Genomic DNA, 17,545 nt, shown 5'->3' on the forward strand with positions numbered 1-17,545 from the left:
AAAAAAAAAAAAAAAGAAAAGTAGAAAGAATAAGTATAATAAAGAGCTATCTACTGATATCCAGTTAAGCAAATCTGACTTTTTATATTACCAGTTCACTTTTTAAATAAAGAATCAATTCATTACACAGAGTTTGTATAGTTTTACATCCTATTTCCTTTCACTTGTCAGACGTTACTGCTACCCTAAATTCTGTATTTATGTTCCCATGTAAGTTTTATGCTTCTACCATCTGTTACCGTAATACACTTCCACCAGCTCTGACTGTAACCACAAACAATGTATCATACTGTTTTCCATGTTTATGAACTTTATATATAATGTATTATTCTTTAGGTATCTTCTGCATCTTGTCTTTTTGTTCACCATTGTTGTTGAAATATATCTGTCATTAGGTGTAGCTTATCTATCTTAACTGCTGCATAGTCCAGTCTTGTGTTTTATTCTCAGAAAAATACATATTTTACACTTAAAAGAATCAAAAGACCAGGCAATACCAGGCTCACATTCTTCCTTAAACAACTGGCTTGACCTGTGTAACAGTTACCTGTTCAGCTAGGTCACGTGATCTCCGACTGAACACAGTCATGGTGACCAGATCAGCTTTTCACAATGGCAAGAATCTGTGTCTCAGTCCCTGGGGGACTCTCTGACTGTGACCCTCCCCACAGGGCCAGGGAGTTGTTCCCAGAACGCTTTCAGACCCTGCTTTGGGGTATCTGGGACTGAGGAATTCCCTGCCCAATAGGGCCTGAGCCCCTTCCTTTTCTGCTTGAGCTCTGCAGCATTTGAGTTTGTGATCTGCCCTCATTCTAAATCTCCAAAAATTTCCTAAGTTTTAAATGGCAATCAAGGTTGCATTAAATTACATTTCTTCGATTGTAACCAAGTTTTAACTTTTCATATATTCATTTCCTTAACTGTAATTTTCATGGGTGCCTGGCTTTGTGTATTTGTTATGACATTAAAAAAAAAACTTATTTATAGGAATTGCTCTACTTGTGGAACAGAATGCAAGTACCTTCCTTGTTTCTGCCAAATGATGTGGACCAGCAGACTGGTCTAAGGTACCTTAACACAAAGTCAAGTCTTGAGGATCCTGGACAAGCCAAGAATTCCAACCCAGGCTATAACTCCAAGTGAGAATTGTTCCGATCCGATGCACCCTAACTGTGAGAGCACAGTGCTTTCAGAGCCAGCCTTTCGGAGGACGGCCTCCTTGGGACTCCCCAGCTTGCTCAGTCCCTGGGTGTTCTTTTCTGTTTCTCCCACAAGAGGCTGTCCAAGGACAGTGTCAGTGTCACAGGACTAACAAATGTCCTCAAGGCTAAAGCTCCCTTCCTGCTTAGTTACCTCTCTGGCTTGGTAGTGTCTTACTAGCCTGTCAGAATCTTTGATGCTTTTAAGACTTAAAAAAAAAAAAAACTATACACACACACACACACACACACAATGGTAGTGTCTTACTAGCCTGTCAGAATCTTTGATGCTTTTAAGACTTAAAAAAAAAAAAAAAAACTATACACACACACACACACACACACAAAACAAAGACTGGATAAAAAATATATTTTATCAATATATATTTATAATATATTAAAATATAAATACATATTTATACATATTTTATCCAGTCTTAGTTGTTTCAGGGAAGAGTTATTCTGAATGACTTTTTTAAAACAGAAATTTCCTCCCAGAATCTTTGGTGGCCATGGTCATAGATCTCGTTAATAAGGGCAAACAAGTGATCTGCATGTTACAGAGAGAGGCAGACTGGAATGCAATCCACTCATCCGTCCATCCAACAAACATTGCTGACAACCTACCACCATGTGCCTGCTTGTCAGGGAACGAGGAGCTGGGCACCCAGAGATAAAAGAGGCAGCTCTGTCCCTCCAGGAGCTCTGTGGTAATAATGAGTGAAAGCTCCTAAAGAGGATTTTCACAGAGAACCTCAGCGACCCAGAGATAAAGGATTCCCTGCGGAGGTGACATATGAGCTAAGGTTTGAAAAACTGGCAGAATTTGTTCAGACAAAGCGAAGGACTGTCTAAGGGCACTCCGGGCTAAGACAGCAGCATGTATAAAGGAAAGGAGACAAGCAGAAAGTGGCACTACTAACACGATGGGGGTGGGACTTGGGGAGCAGGAAGAAGTGGTGGAAAGGCAGATGAGGGGTGGGGGTGGGGTGGATGCCTAGCAACGTGCAGTCCATCACCCAGGCAAGGAGGAGCAGGAGTGACAAGTCCAGTGGCATGTCAGGAAGGCCACCAGAAAGCCTGTACGTGGAAGCACTGTTGGGCATGGGACCGGAGGCCAGCACAGCAGTGGGAAGGCCACCGCAGCAATCCGGGTGGGATGTAGTGAGGGCTGAACTGGCGCGGTGGGCGCAGGGACTGCTGGAGAATACAGGTGTGACTCATTTTAATATTTCCTGCTGGGGAATTATTGTGGTTCCTTATCGCAAAATCCACGTTCAGTTCTGGGAGACATCTCTTCCAGCCCTGCTTCCTCCTGTGCTCTCCAGGTAACGAGCGCCCACCTGGACCTTCTCCTTTGTGTCCCAGACCTCTGCTTTCCTCCTCTTTTTTTTTTTTTGTCTTTTTGTCTTTTTCCGTGTCCGGCAACGGATCGCAACCCTCAGTGTTGCCCCCGTACCGGACCGGGGACCGGCAATGGGATCGCAACCCTCGGTGTTGCTCCCACGCCTCGCTCAGCCAGTGAGCGGGAACCGGTCTGTATGTGGGATCCGAACCCTTGGGCGGGAGCGCTGCCGCGCTTCCCAAGCGGCGCACTATCCAGTGCGCCACCGGGCCGGCCCATGCTTTCCTCCTCTTTTCTCGTGTTGCTGTGTTACCTTCTGTGGAATTTTTTTCAGATCTGCCTTCCAGGCCATCAATTCTGCCATCTTCTTTCTAACCAGCCATTACAGTGAACCAGCTGGGACACCCTGGGCAAGTGACAAGAGGGATTAACTCTGCATCTCAGCATCACAGGATTGCTGTGAAGACTGAGGGCATGCGAACTCGTAAGGAGTTCAGCAGAACGCCTGGTGCAAAGTAAGCATTCAATAAATACTGGCTACTATTTTTATTATTTCACTTCCAGAGGTTCTATTTATTTTTTTCTCATATCTACTTTATTTTTCCTCAGTGGCCCATTTTTAAACAAAGCAAATCTCCGATTTCTTGAGTACAGATTGAGTTGCCTTGGGCCAGCCCCGTGGCGCACTCAGTTGAGTGTGGCACTTGGGAGTGTGGCGGCGCTCCCGCCGAGGGTTCGGATCCCATATAGAGACTGGTCCGCTCAGTGGTTGAGCGCGGTGCGGGCGCGACACCGAGGGTTGCGATCCTGTTGCCGGTCGTGGTACGGGCGCGACACTGAGGGTTGCGATCCCGTTACCAGTCACGAAAAAAGACAAAAAAACCCCAAAAAAACCAGATTGAGTTGCCTCAACATCAAAACTAAAATGAGATCAGTGTTCTAGTTGACAAGTTACAAGTTTGGGCTCCTAGGACCAATAGTTTCCTGAAGTTTTAGGCCATTTTACTCCCAGCTACTGTCACTCCCACTCATTTTTGTAAAACACGTGTCAGAAGAAACATAAGAGCACAGATTTATTGACCTGTTTTCCATCTTTTAGTCAATGACATGAACAACAGCTATGGGGCTGACACAACAAAGGGCCCCACAGTGGTGGGAGGTGATAATTTTATAAACTTACAGTGCTCAGAGTTAGATATCCATTAATAGCTAAGAAAGGTATCTTATAAGGCCATCTTGAAAATATTTTCAAACAATGATTTTGGCCACATCCTACATGGCACGTGGAAGGCTTATCTCGCCTGTGTTAAAGCCACCCTAAAGAGGAACACGGATGCTTTTAAAACCATGGCAGGTGGTGGGCTGGGAAAGCTCTAGAACAGAAAGCAGTGAGCACGAGGTGCCTCCTGCTGACCACAGGCACAGGGTCACAACTGAAGCTTTAGGGATGCCAGGCAGCGAGATGGTCCCTGGGAGAAGCAACAGAAGCAACAAAGTCTACGAAAACCCAAGTAGCCTCGCCTCGGAACAGTGAGAAAGCAACATAGCTGACCTGCATTTGTTTCTGACATGGTTTAAATAGGACTGTTAATCTCCTGACTTGATTACCTAATACTTAAGTGGAAGAGAAAACTACAAATGAGCTGAAAAATCTGCTTTCAGGCAAACATATAGCTGAGGAAACGAAAGGAACATAAGCCTCAACAATAGGACTGTTAATCTCCTGACTTGATTACCTAATACTTAAGTGGAAGAGAAAACTACAAACGAGCTGAAAAATCTGCTTTCAGGCAAACATATAGCTGAGGAAACGAAAGGAACATAAGCCTCAATACAAGTCTACATGTAGAAGACACAAACACAAGTAAGTCTACCATGACTTCAGACTAAAAGATGCATACGCCTTGCTGTATTTAAATTATAATAGCTACACCTTTCCTCTGCCATATCCAAAGCTATTCTGTGCACAGTTACTCCTATCCTGACAGCTTAATCTTTTCTTTTTGTTCTTAACCTGTACTGCATGCTGTGTTAGTGCACAATTAAAAATGCAGAAGTAAGGAAAACTAAGAACAAGGCTGTTCAAAGTGTCGGGGGGAAAAAAAAGGAAAGAAAAAGCAAAAGATGAAGCCAGTTTTAAAAAAGGTGTCTATGTCATGGTGCAAAATGATCTGAGACACAAGCAGACAACTTCCCTAGCAGCGAGGTTTAGAATAAATTTGTAGAAGAAAGGAAACGGAAGGGCGAACTCAGAAGATTAAAGGCAACGGCAGTCATGAATATTAGAGACGTTATAAAATTAACATCCATTTTAAGCCTTTGGGAGTAAAAGGGAGAAAAAAGGAGACATTTGAAAAGTTATGACATTTCTCTGCTTAGATACCTTCGTATTCTCCTTATCATGGCCCGTAAGAACTTACCACTGGCCTCGATCTACTTCTGCCCTGCTCTTGCCGTCCCGCAACACGTTATATGCTAAACTACGCATAAACAATTGCCATCCCCCAAACGACCACACCTCTGACTCCAGTCTGTTGTGTAAACTGTTTCCTCTGCTGAAACGTTCTTTCCTTTTCTCTCCACCTAGTAAAACGATCCTTTAAGATCTGGCTCGAGTGTAACTTTTCAGGCTCCCTGACATCCGGCTGGTCCCTCTTCTGTGCTCCTCTAAGCTGTGTGGGAGGTTTTGTGAGCGCACACTCCACTGTCCTGCAGTGGTCTGCATGTGGCCTGTCCTTCACCGCACCCTACCAGGACCACTGCATTGGCCTTCCCACTGGTGTCCTGGCTGCCAATCTCATATCCCTGGAAGTGTCTCTCCTTGCAGGCTCTAACTGTGGTCTCCCTAAAATGCTGATTGGATCATATGATTCCTGCTTAAATTATTTTAATGGTTCCTTAGGCTAGGAGACAGAAACAATATTTTGGTCACATTTATACTGCAGGGATCTTGGCAAAGAACCTTAACAAGGTTTAAAAAGTAATAAGCTTAGACAGAAAAGTAAGAAGAACCTGGGAGTTACCCTACGCTAGGAACACACATTTCACCCAGCAAAATATATTTAATAATATAATGGAGAAAATTAAAATGGAAAAAAAGCACAGAGAAAATTCTATATTAGAATGGTGATTACTGGCAAGTTCTGGTCAAGATGGCAGAATAGACGGTCCCCAGTGTCACTCTCTCCCACACATCAACCAATTTACAACTATAAAAATGTAGCAACAGCCAAGCTGGGGCCACTGGAGCTCGGAGGAAGAGGAGGAGAGACCTACAGAGTTCATAAAGGGGGTAAACCCTCAATAAGAGAAAGAAAAAACTGCTCAGAGTGTTTTGAGCTGCGGCCGCTTTAAGGCTGGAACTGCAAAGTGCATGGAGCAGGAGCCGGCAGAAGCTGCAGCTGTGCCCTTCAGATGGAGTTGCTTGGAGGCAACAGGAGAGAAGAGGGCCTTGGTGGCCCCCACGCCAGCAAGACCACTAATAGGGCTCCTGTGGGGCCACGCAGGAGCGAAGAGCCAGAACAGCTGAAAAAGGGAGATATTCAGAAGCTGGTAAGTCATCGCGAGGGACCGGCGCAGGGCCCATCCCATGGGAAGTGTTTGGAGCACGGGTGGTGGCGGAGACAGACCTACTGGGAGAAAACTGGGACACAGCAAGGACAGCTGATCCACCTCCCAATCAGTGCAGGACCAGTCAGAGATCGGTCGGGAGTGCAGAATTGCATCGAGGGACCGGCGCAGGGCCCATCCCATGGGAAGTGTTTGGAGCACGGGTGGTGGCGGAGACGGACCTACTGGGAGAAAACTGGGACACAGCAAGGACAGCTGATCCACCTCCCAATCAGTGCAGGACCAGAGATCGGTCGGGAGTGCAGAATTGCATGGGGTGCAGTTTGATGAGAAGACTCAGGCCCAGATCAGGTGCATCTGGTCTCTGGAAAGCCGGAAGTACCTATAAGGTCAACCATTAAACTCTGAGCTGCGCGAAAAGTCTTCCCTGGGGAAAAAGCAGCAAAGCAGCAATTTAGCTCAACCACACAGCTCAAGTACTGGTTCCCACAGGAAATTCCCCCGTGTTAGAAGTAAGCAAAGGACAAAAAATTAGTTCCAGCCCAGGCACACTGCCAGCATCTTGGGCCCCCGGTCAGGACCTGGGGTCTGGAAGCAGGGTCTGGACCCGCCTCCCCAACCTGCCCACAACCAGGCACATCACCAGCACCAAGGAGCATGCCAAAAACCAGTTCTATGTGGGTGGCTCACCACAGCCACCACAGCCACCATGGCTGTCGTGTAAGTGGCTAGACATCACAACCAGCACACAGATGGTCCACCAGCCACTTGAGTGTGTTGACACAAGGAGAGTCATCAGCAGAGACCAAAGAAAAGAACAGGATGTCTCTCTCCACAAAGTCCATTCTAGAGTGACAGAAGTATCTGCTATATGATAATATTGGGGGACCTGAACATACCTTTCAGCACTGGACAGATCATGTAGGCAACACATCAACAGAGTAACCATTACTCTTTCAGAGGGAGAGAAGAAATCTAGGGTTATCAGTGGTGGGAAGGGGAGTGAGAGGGGGATGGGGAGAGATTGGACAAGGGGCATAAATAAGTACGATCTGTAACAATACACATACTAGCAACATTGACTTGATCAACATATGTCAACACTGAATCCCCAAAATATGTAAAATCAATTATGATTCAATAAAAAATAAAAAACAAAAAAGAATGGTGATTATTCAATTATCACCCTAAACTTGCCACTTCTGGTCAAGTGCACCACAGATGGACAGTAAATTAAAAGCAGCATTATACAATGTGTCTTCTTTTCTTCACTAGACTGTTTTATGACTTAACTCTAAGTCCTGGAAGTTCAGTAAATGGCTAAAAAAAAAAAAAATTTCTTCCAGTATGTGGTAGAAATCACGACTTCCTGTTTCTTACTGTCATTGGATTTACCCAGACAATATGGGAATGTTAACACTAGGGCTACTAAGATTTCAAGTTTTTTAAAAATACATTTTATTGTGTATATATAAGGTATATAACATGACGTTACAATATTCATGCAAGGGTCATGCAAAAAGTTCATGGAAAGATTTGCATTATCTTTTAAAGCTATTTTTCCACGAAGTTTTTGAAGTACCCTTGTATATACAGTAAAATGGTTACTATAGTGGAACAGATTAATACATCCATTATCCCACAGTTGCCCATTTTTTCCCCTGTGGCAAGAGAAGCTATAATCAATTCATTTAGCAAAAATCCTGAACATAATACAGTCGGCCTTTCATACATACCTGTGGGTTCTGTAGCTCAGATTTTCAACCAACTGCGTATCAAAAATATTTGGGGTAAAAAAACCAATAAAAAATAATACAAATAAAAAATCAATATGGTGTAACAACTATTTACATAGCATTTACATTGTATTAGGTACTATAAGTACCCTAGAGATGATTTAAAGTACATGGGAGGATGTGTGTATTTGTATGCAAATCCTATGTCATTTTATATCAGGGATTTGAGTATCCATGAATCATGAATGATGCATGTATCTGTGGGGGGTCCTGGGCCCAATCCCCCATGGATACCAAGCGATGACTGTGCACGATTATTAACTATAGTCTTCATGTTGTACTTAGATCTTTTGGCTTGTTCATCTCACATACTTGCTACTCTGTGTCCTCTGACCTACATCTCCCTATTTACTTCCCCTCACCCCAACCCTGCTAACCACTGTTCTATTCTCTATATTCTTTTTTTTTGTCTTTTTGTCTTTTTCTGTGTCCGGCAACGGATCGCAACCCTGAGTGTTGCCCCCGTACCGGACTGGGGACCGGCAACGGAATCGCAACCCTCGGGGCTGCTCCCGCGCCTCGCTCAGCCAGTGAGCGGGAACCGGTCTGTATGTGGGATCCGAACCCTCGGGTGGGAGTGCTGCCGCGCTTCCCAAGCGGCGCACTTATCCAGTGCGCCACCGGGCCGGCCCCTCTATATTCTTTATTTCTGTATATTTGACCTTTTTTTTTTTTTTTTTAGATTCCACATATAAGTGAGATCACGCAATATTTTTCTGTGTCTGGCTTATTTCACTTAGCATGATGTCCTCCAGGTCCATCCATGTGTGGCAAACGGCAGGAACTCCTTTTAAAGCTGAATAATATCCCATTGTATACATATTCCACAGTTTCTTTCCACTCGCCCATCGGTGCACGCCTAAGTGTTTGCACGTCTTGGCTATTGTGAATAATGCTGCAGTGAACACGGAACTGCAGATCTCCTTATGAGGTGGTGATTTCATCTCCTTTGGGTAGAGGCCCAGAAAAGGGACTGCTGGATCATATATTAGCCCTATTTTTAATTTCTTTAGGAAACTCCATACTGTCTTCCACAATGGCTGTCGTAATCTACGTTCCCACCAACAGTGGACCGCGCTCCCTTTTCTCCACGCCTTTGCCATCATTAGTTGTCTCTTGTTTTTTTGATAATAGCCATCTTAACAGGAATGAGGTGGTATCTCATAGTGGTTATGATTTTAAGTTTTCAAATTTGAAAGAATCTTGTGGTTTACTCCTAAGCATTCAGGTTGATACCGAGAATACAGGCAAACATTAACATGTCATGAAAAAGGCTAAGTACAAAATAGATCATAACTTAAAATACTGTCTCTGAAACCAAAAAATAGGAACTTTATAATTATTTTCAAAATTTTTCATGATCTTGATAAACGTAAAGAGTTAGATATGTGGCCTTTCACATTTTAAGAACTAATGTGGGGAAGAGACAAAAGTACAAACATTTTAAGCTAGTCTTAAATAAAATGCATGGTACTTCACCCTACCGTGCTGCTGGTGAATCTGTTGGTGTAGACTGTGACGACTCCACACCTGCTCCCAGTGAACAGCTGGAAGCTGTCTGGCACCCAGGCACAACTGGTCACCTTTGAAAAAGGACAAATCAAAGATGGTCATTTCAAAAGCATGAGAAATGCTTCTACTTTTCTGACAACTATTTAAAAAAAATACGTTCTCAAAATTTCAGGCAAACGTTTTACTTGAAATGATTAGAATGGTGCCAGATATAATACAGTATTCTGTAACTTGAAGCTGAATGCCTAAAAGTTGCTTCCAAATTAAAATGTATTACAATGCATAGTCTATGATTTTACGTTTATATTATAGCCATTTGTTCCTCAGAAACTCAACGAAATGATCCAGGATTGATTAGATCCAAGATTGAGTGTGAGTGTGTGCATTTCACACATTTATCTGCTCTTTTATTTCTTTTTCTCTTTTTATGTTTTTGGTACGGAATGAGGGTGCATCTAAATAGAGGCATTGCTCCTAACAGTTCTAAAGATTGGTAAACAGGAGAAGAAGGGAAGATCAATGTGAATGAAAAGGCTGGATGACTCCTCAGTACAAAGTCCTTCTGTCCTAACCATGGAGGCACCATTCCAGTTCGGCTGTTTTCCACTGGCCGACAGGTCTTCCTTCCAGTGCTAGCTGACCGCAGCCCACACCCCACAGCTGCTCTGCTCCCCTGGTGCCTTCTCCTGTATCCTCCCCACCCCCCGGCACGTCCACTGGCCGACAGGTCTTCCTTCCAGTGCTAGCTGACCGCAGCCCACACCCCACAGCTGCCCTGCTCCCCTGGTGCCTTCTCCTGTATCCTCCCCACCCCCCGGCACGTCATCAAGGTGATGGAGGTTGACAGCCACAGACCTTTTTCTCTTCCCTCCTCTGCAAGTCTGGGCCTTCCCATTCAGAGGAGTACCTCTGTGTTCAAGGCCAGCTTGCCCCAAGGTTTCTCAAAACCTTGTCCTCTTTCTCTTATAGTTTCAAATTGTCCTTGGCTGGATTCTTATCCCGGACTACAAATATATTCAAGTCTCTGCTACCTTGGAAAACAACTTTCTTTGATCCTGATTCTTCTTAACTCTCAATAGTCTATCAGGTCCACTGGATCCAATTTTATTTTTTGTTTCTTTCTTGAGTAGTTCTAACTATTGGTAAGGATAGTTCATAACTTTTACTCTTTCTTAGAGGCATTCCATAGAACAAAGAGAAAATGTACTTATTTTTTTATATACAGAATGAAACTCATTCTATCTTGCAATTACCATATGGATCCACTGAATCTTCTATAAACCTAAGTTACATCATAAGATTTTAATGATTTAATCTCTCCTATATCTTGAAACATTTTGCTGTTTCATCATTCTAGGAATTATTTCATCTCTACTCATCAATTATTCCCAACTATGCAAAAACAAACAAAACAAGAACATGGAAGAATGGTGGAATCTCCTGGAAGGGTACTGCAATATGTGAAATAAATTGTCATCTTTTGGTTTTCTTATCACATTGTCCAAAATATGATTCATCTTTCAAGAAAGTATAAAAGACGACCAGAGATGTCATTTCTGTATTCTCCTTTCAGCTTTCATTGAACAAAGTTGAGAATTCAGAAATTTTCATTTCCTACCAATAATAACAAAGAGAAAAAAAATGACAGAGAAAGATGTTTCATAATTATGAGACTCATCAGAAGACGAAGGCAAAGAACCAGCAGGACTATAGACTCTAATTGAGAATGATGAAATTGGTCATATAAGCGAAAGCTCAGAGTATGAGTCTTCACATGCCAACATCTGAGATGAATTTTCTCAAATTCGAGTACTAATGAGTGAACAATATACGAGGGTACTTCAAAAAGTTTGTGGAAAAATAGAATTAAAGATAACATGAATCTTTCCACGAGCTTTTTGAAGCCCCCTCGTACATCTCAGGATGAAGATGAAATACGGTGTTCTCACCCAGTTCTCACTTGACTGGAAGTACTTTATCACACAGTGTTTTGCTACAAAAGTCTGGACCATCCCCCTTTGCTAAAAGGACTTACAAGAGTACTCTCTCATTTTTGTTTTATCTATAATGATACAAATAATTTTTCAGTGTTTAACAATTCTTATGTGATATATTATTCAGCCTTAACAAAAGATGGAAATCCTGTCATTTGTAACAAGATGGGATGAACCTGGAGGACGTTATGTTAAGTGAAATAAGCCAGGTACAGAAACACAAATACTGCATAATCCTACTCATACCTGAGATCTAAAAAATTTGACCTTGTAGAGGCAGAGAGTAGAATAGAAGGAGCCAGGAGCTGGGATGGAGCGGTGTATGTGGAATAGGGAGATACTGGTAAAGGGCAGGAAAGTTTCGGCTCTGCAGAGTGAGTCAGTTCTGCAGATCTGATGTACAGCATGGTGTCTGTAGTTAATTATGTTGTACTGTACTCTTGAAATTGGCAAAGAGTAGATTTAAATGTTCTCATCACACACACACACACACAAAATGGTAACTATGTGAGGTGATGGATATGTTAATTAGCCTGAATGTGGTAATCACTTCACAGTGTATATCAAAACATCATATTGTACATCTTAAATATATTCAATTTTATTCATCAATTATATCCCAATAAAACTGGAAAAAAATTAAATTAAGAACTTTATTGAAGCCTTGGGTCTGCTAAATTAATAATCAATTTATTTGGCAAAAACGATTTGACTAAATGCTTGTCTTTGTACTGGAGAAAACATATGAGAGAAGTGGAAGGCTTCCTAAGGTAATCTGTTCACCTCTGTCTTCTCTTCACACCATATCCATCGAATACGTTACTCAGTGGTAGCCAGCTCTTAAGCAAATAGAAGAAATGCCTTGTAATGGAAGGTATAAAGATTTTGACCAAAAGCTTATGACACAGTGTAGCTTTAACACTGTTTTGTCATTCAATTACTGCTGATGAGGAATTTATTTTTCTTCACTTCTCACTGGAGAGTCAAGATGTGTGCAAATCCAGATTACTGACAACGGCAGTGAAGCACATCTGCTCGTAATCTGTTCGTGTTAGTGTATTCCGACAGGTAGAATGTATTGCACATAGAGCTCCCATTGTATGAAGTAATTCTCTCTCCCCCTCAACTTAAAACAACCCCAAAAGGATGCAGCAGTAAGAGACATACTTAATCTATAAGATGCTTTTATGTTTTCACTTTTTTGTAGACTTATTTCTAGTTTAGCTGTCCTGCCAGTTTTGCCATGTTTTATGGTTATAACTTTTTGTGTTTGGATATATATTTTTCTTTTTTTTTTTTAGTGCAGCTGGCTGGTTTAAGGTGGATATATATTTCTATCTGCACAAAATTGCTCTGATTAATGAAGGCTGATATATTTCAAAACCAAAAAAATTCTTATTAAAATTTCTAATAAGGTTGTTTACCACTGTCCCTTTATTCTTATTTCTGGGCCTTTTTGTCAGGAATATTGAGGGTTATGCAAACCAGTGATTATTCCATTTCTGAAGAGCTCAGGGAATGCAATACATTTTAGGACACTTTGCAGGTGGCAGAGAATGGTAAGAGAACTTCCCACGGAAAGACAAAGAAAGAAGGCTGAGCATACCATTTAGAGCCTGTGACAGTTGTGGCAGTACTGTATGTTTACATTGTGTTTTACAGTTTACAAATTTCTTTCCCAAATACTGGAAACACTTTTACAACAGCTTTCTGAGAGGATAGTGTGAGTACTATTCTAGTTTAAAAGAGGAGGAAAGAAACTCAAGTTTGGAAAGGTTAAGTTACTCGCCAAAGGCTACACAGTTAATGAGTAACAAAGTCAGGACAAAACGCGGATCACAGGGCTACAGACTCAGTGTTCTTTCTACGGCATTAGGATGTCTGAATACCTGGTCCGTTTAGGAAAAATAGGGTATAAAAGATGACACTATGGTGACAGAAAATGACCTGGTGACAAAGGCAAGTGAATTCTGAGAAGAAAGCAGTGCTGATTTCGTTCAAACTCTGTGCCCTCAGCTGATGCTGAGCAGGAGATTATGACAATACTTCACAGTGAGAAGATGGGTAGAAAGCAAATGATCAGGACACTGCAGCGGTAGCTAGGAAGTCTGCAAGCAGTGACAGAAAATGACCTGGTGACAAAGGCAAGTGAATTCTGAGAAGAAAGCAGTGCTGATTTTGTTCAAACTCTGTGCCCTCAGCTGATGCTGAGCAGGAGATTATGACAATACTTCACAGTGAGAAGATGGGTAGAAAGCAAATGATTAGGACACTGCAGCGGTAGCTAGGAAGTCTGCAAGCACTGCAACATCATCGTCCTCTTGAACAGACTCATCACAGGACATTAAACACGAGCTGCTATCAGTCTGAGTCATTTTTAAAGCACTGTATTTAATTATTATAAAGATGATACACAGAAGTTTACCTGGTACTGTTGTGAGCTTTGTATGAAGTTGATTGGAGGCTCGCTTTGTTTACTCTTCAACCTTAATATGTTGTCAGCGTACCCCCAACTCAGGATGGCTGACCACTGAATATTAGTGCTGTTCATGCTTCTCACACCTCAAGGACAAGGAGACAGAGAGTATCAGATCATCAGTGCTCAACTGTTGTACGACAGCCCCAGAATGGAAGATTAGAGGCTGAAGGTTATGCAGCAGAACATCTTATTCTGGTACAAAATCATCTTTATGAACCTAAGATGGAGCAATTTATGTTAGTTTTATTCCTTTAATGCTAATAGGACTTCTAAGGGTAGAATTATATATTTTTTCACCTGTGTTGTTTTGGTTTGGATTTATTTGATTTAGAAATAAGATTTCTATTAAAAAAAAGTTGGGTTTTTTTTGGCACCTGGCCAGTACAGGGATTGAACCCTGGACCTTCATGTTAACAGTACCACACTCTAACCAACTAAGCTAACTGACCAGCCCTAGTTAAGAAATTTTTATAAAAAACAATGATAGTCAAGCATAGTCTATTTATGTTCTGAGATAACTTTCCTTTTAAAAATAAATACAGGGGCTGGCCGGTTAGCTCAGTTGGTTAGAGCATGGTATTATAATACCAAGGTCAAGAGTCTGGATCCTTTTTTTGGCTAGCCAGTTGCCAAAAAAAAAAAAGAAAGAGAAAAGAACTAGATACTGTTTAAATAACTTTCTAGATACGCAGTGCTGAATAATCAGTACAGACATCTATTAATTCTAGAAAGAGAATGCTGTTGGAGTAGAAGCAATTTACCTGGGAAGGGATAATTTAATTCTGTCAACTGCAGACTGTGCATGGTAGACCTTCATTCAAGAAGAATCTGTTCTTCTCTCTTTTTACAACATAGTATTATTTCCTTCTGGCATAGAGATTTGGAAATTTTCACAACCTTTCTCAGTACTATTCATAATCTATGCCTTATTTGTATGCTGAATGTAGCATAAATGCTATAAGTGGTACTGCCCTTGAAATTTGCAATGCTTTAAGTTCCTTTAGAAGAGAGAATGTGCTTTATTTATTCTAGTACCAGGCAGAATACCCCACATATAGACAAGTATAACAAACAAATATTTCTTGAATGAATGAACAGCACATTGAAAATGTAATTCACAGATGTCTTTTTGTTTTGTTGAATATGATACCAAATGTTGACATCAGTTTTGCATCAAAGGAATTGCAATATTCTCACTAAATATAAGTTCCTCTAAATATAAGCTGCTAGGGAAAGGAACCACATATCACGAGTCTTGAGAACTCTCAAAATCTACTGGAGTGCTCGGTATGTGGCAGATACTCAATAAACCAAGTTTCTCATTCCAGTAATACAAGATGTGTCATCTTTTTTTTTTTTTCTTTCAGAAAAAGAAAATTTTCCTTTACCTATTAGACCAGTGGATCTTAAACAGGAGTTTGCAAGAAAATAGATCTTTAGCATGTGCAGGCTTGGACTTAAGCCCCAGAGATTCTGATGTAGTGTGTTTCAAGTGGGATCCAAGCTAGTATACTTAGAAGAAAAGCACCTCGGCGATTCTTAAGTACAGTCAGTTCTCGAGTAATTGGAATATATTGGCCTTAAGATCACTAAAACCATCCCCATGTAGTTGTTACATTGTATTATGCATGAATAACTAGGCAAAACTACACAGCTATTTTATATAACAGTGTTCAATATGTTCAGCTGTTAATACATGTCCTAACATTAATCTGTAAGCCACATTCTCAATTAATCAATGCCTCTCTGTGTGGACCATTATGCGCTGGTTCCAAACAGTGAACACTGTCTACGGCCATACCACCCTGAATGCGCCCGATCTCGTCTGATCTCGGAAGCAAACAGTGAACACGGACACAGTCCCTAGCCCTAGAGCATCTATATGAATCAGGCACTGTGCTAATCATTCCCATACCTTATTTTATTGAATCCATACAGTAAATTACCCTGTGGGGAAGTCCTTTTGTTATTCCCATTTCATATATCAAAAGCCAGAATTTGGAAAGTGAAGTAACTTTCCCAAGGCCACACAGCTAATAAGTAGCAGAGCTGGGATGCAAACTCAGGCACGGCTTCCTGAGGCCACAGCTGTTAACTACTTCTCTGGACAAACCTAGATTCTGACAAATCCCAAATACATTCTACGAGGAAGTATAATTTGAATGAACACAGCTTTACACTAAGGGCACGCTAAGGGCTTGTTACTGTAGTGGCCCAAATAAGATAGGTGGAGAATTGTATTTGACATATTTAAGTCCTATAAATGCTAAGTGTTAAAACTAGCCCTTCCTCTTCTGCTCAACACACTTCAGTGTACTCTAATTTTTTTTAAAGGTAAATCATTCATACATTTCGGTACTTTATGTGTTATTAGTGGTAAATTACTTGTGACATACCTCACAACTAATTGCAACATATCAGTGAGAATAAACCACTGATAGCACAATGATTATGATTAGACAGATTTACTTTATCCTTTTAACTCACTAAACTTAGATGAAATGGTATGAATCCTCTCTCATTCCTAACAACCACAAAAACAATCCCTCATTTTATGATAGAAAAAAGAGTGAGCCTAAAAGAGCTGGGGCCCAGTCAGCACACTTAATTTCTTCAAGTGACTAGCATGGCACAGGTGCTGGCACCCTTGTGCTGCAGTGCAGGTGAAAGGCTGTGTATGGACCTGAGGAGCCCAGTGCACAGACGGTAATGCTCAGCGCTAACGATGCTGACTGTTTAGAGTCACGCGGTCCACACGTGGTCTTCAGGCAAAGCTGCATACGGTCTGATATGAACAGTGAGTGCCCTCAGTCATTCATTTCAGTGCCCAAAGTTCTGGAAAGTAGGGAGAGTTCCTTTGCATTTAGTGAAGTGATTAATTTGGAAGGGCTGGGGGTTAAGTGGAAAATATCCCCAGTTTTCCAGTGTCTAGCTGACATTTAGAAATACGAAGAGGCCTCTACCACGCAGCACTTTTCTATGTGTTGCTTTTAGTGAGTCAGTTCGTGGGGAGTCAGAAAAGGAACTGCTTTTCAAGTGCATATGTTTTCAAAACCTATTTGCAAGGCCATCTTGACTGCCTTGTTTTATTTGTTTAAACCCATGACTATACCTTCTGAGGCACTAGATTTGTTGGTCAAATATATCTGTCTTATTCTGGGGCTCAAGAGCCTCGAAGTATGCATTTCTATGAACTCGATAGTGTTATCATCCTGTGAGCATAACCTTTTCCTCCTGTCTCCTTCAAACTCTTCCTCTCATTTCAAATGGCACTGCATTAAATTCTCATTTTTTTCATGTAGTTTTTTTTAATTCTTAAGCAGAGTTGTTCACCAAAGGCTCAGAAAACTTTAGAAATAAAGCAAAATAGCAGTACAGATGAGCTTGAAACATTCAAATCTCACGAACGATATCCCTGGAATGATTTTCATTATGTTTTATTTTACCTTGTTCCTTGCTGTATGTCATCAGAAGGCAGAAATTTTTGGATAAACCGCAGATGGCTCTGGTGGGCAGAGCCTGAAGAGAACCAAATCTTTCCCCATGAGGCTGGCTGAAGCAAACCACAGGTCCTGGAGCACTTGGGGAACCTACATACTCCCCCCATTTCAGGCCTTTTATCCATGACAAAGGACTCTAAAACCAAGCAA

The 17,545-nt window shown here is 41.6% G+C and overlaps 1 protein-coding gene across 1 annotated transcript in view; it reads right to left on the minus strand.

Annotated features, from left to right (window-relative positions):
- LYST (lysosomal trafficking regulator) overlaps nucleotides 1-17,545 on the minus strand; it is a gene marked incomplete at its 5' end in the record, with an annotated part of 145,646 nt that overhangs the window by 18,613 nt on the left and 109,488 nt on the right. The window contains 3 exons of the mRNA XM_008587222.1: nucleotides 9,395-9,493; nucleotides 13,842-13,978; nucleotides 17,342-17,531. Coding sequence (XP_008585444.1) covers nucleotides 9,395-9,493; nucleotides 13,842-13,978; nucleotides 17,342-17,531 — 426 coding nt within the window. The remainder of the gene's footprint in view (nucleotides 1-9,394; nucleotides 9,494-13,841; nucleotides 13,979-17,341; nucleotides 17,532-17,545) is intronic.

The sequence above is a fragment of the Galeopterus variegatus genome, unplaced genomic scaffold, assembly GCF_000696425.1.
Source record: "Galeopterus variegatus unplaced genomic scaffold, G_variegatus-3.0.2 Scaffold4292, whole genome shotgun sequence".
NCBI classification, from domain to species: domain Eukaryota; kingdom Metazoa; phylum Chordata; class Mammalia; order Dermoptera; family Cynocephalidae; genus Galeopterus; species Galeopterus variegatus.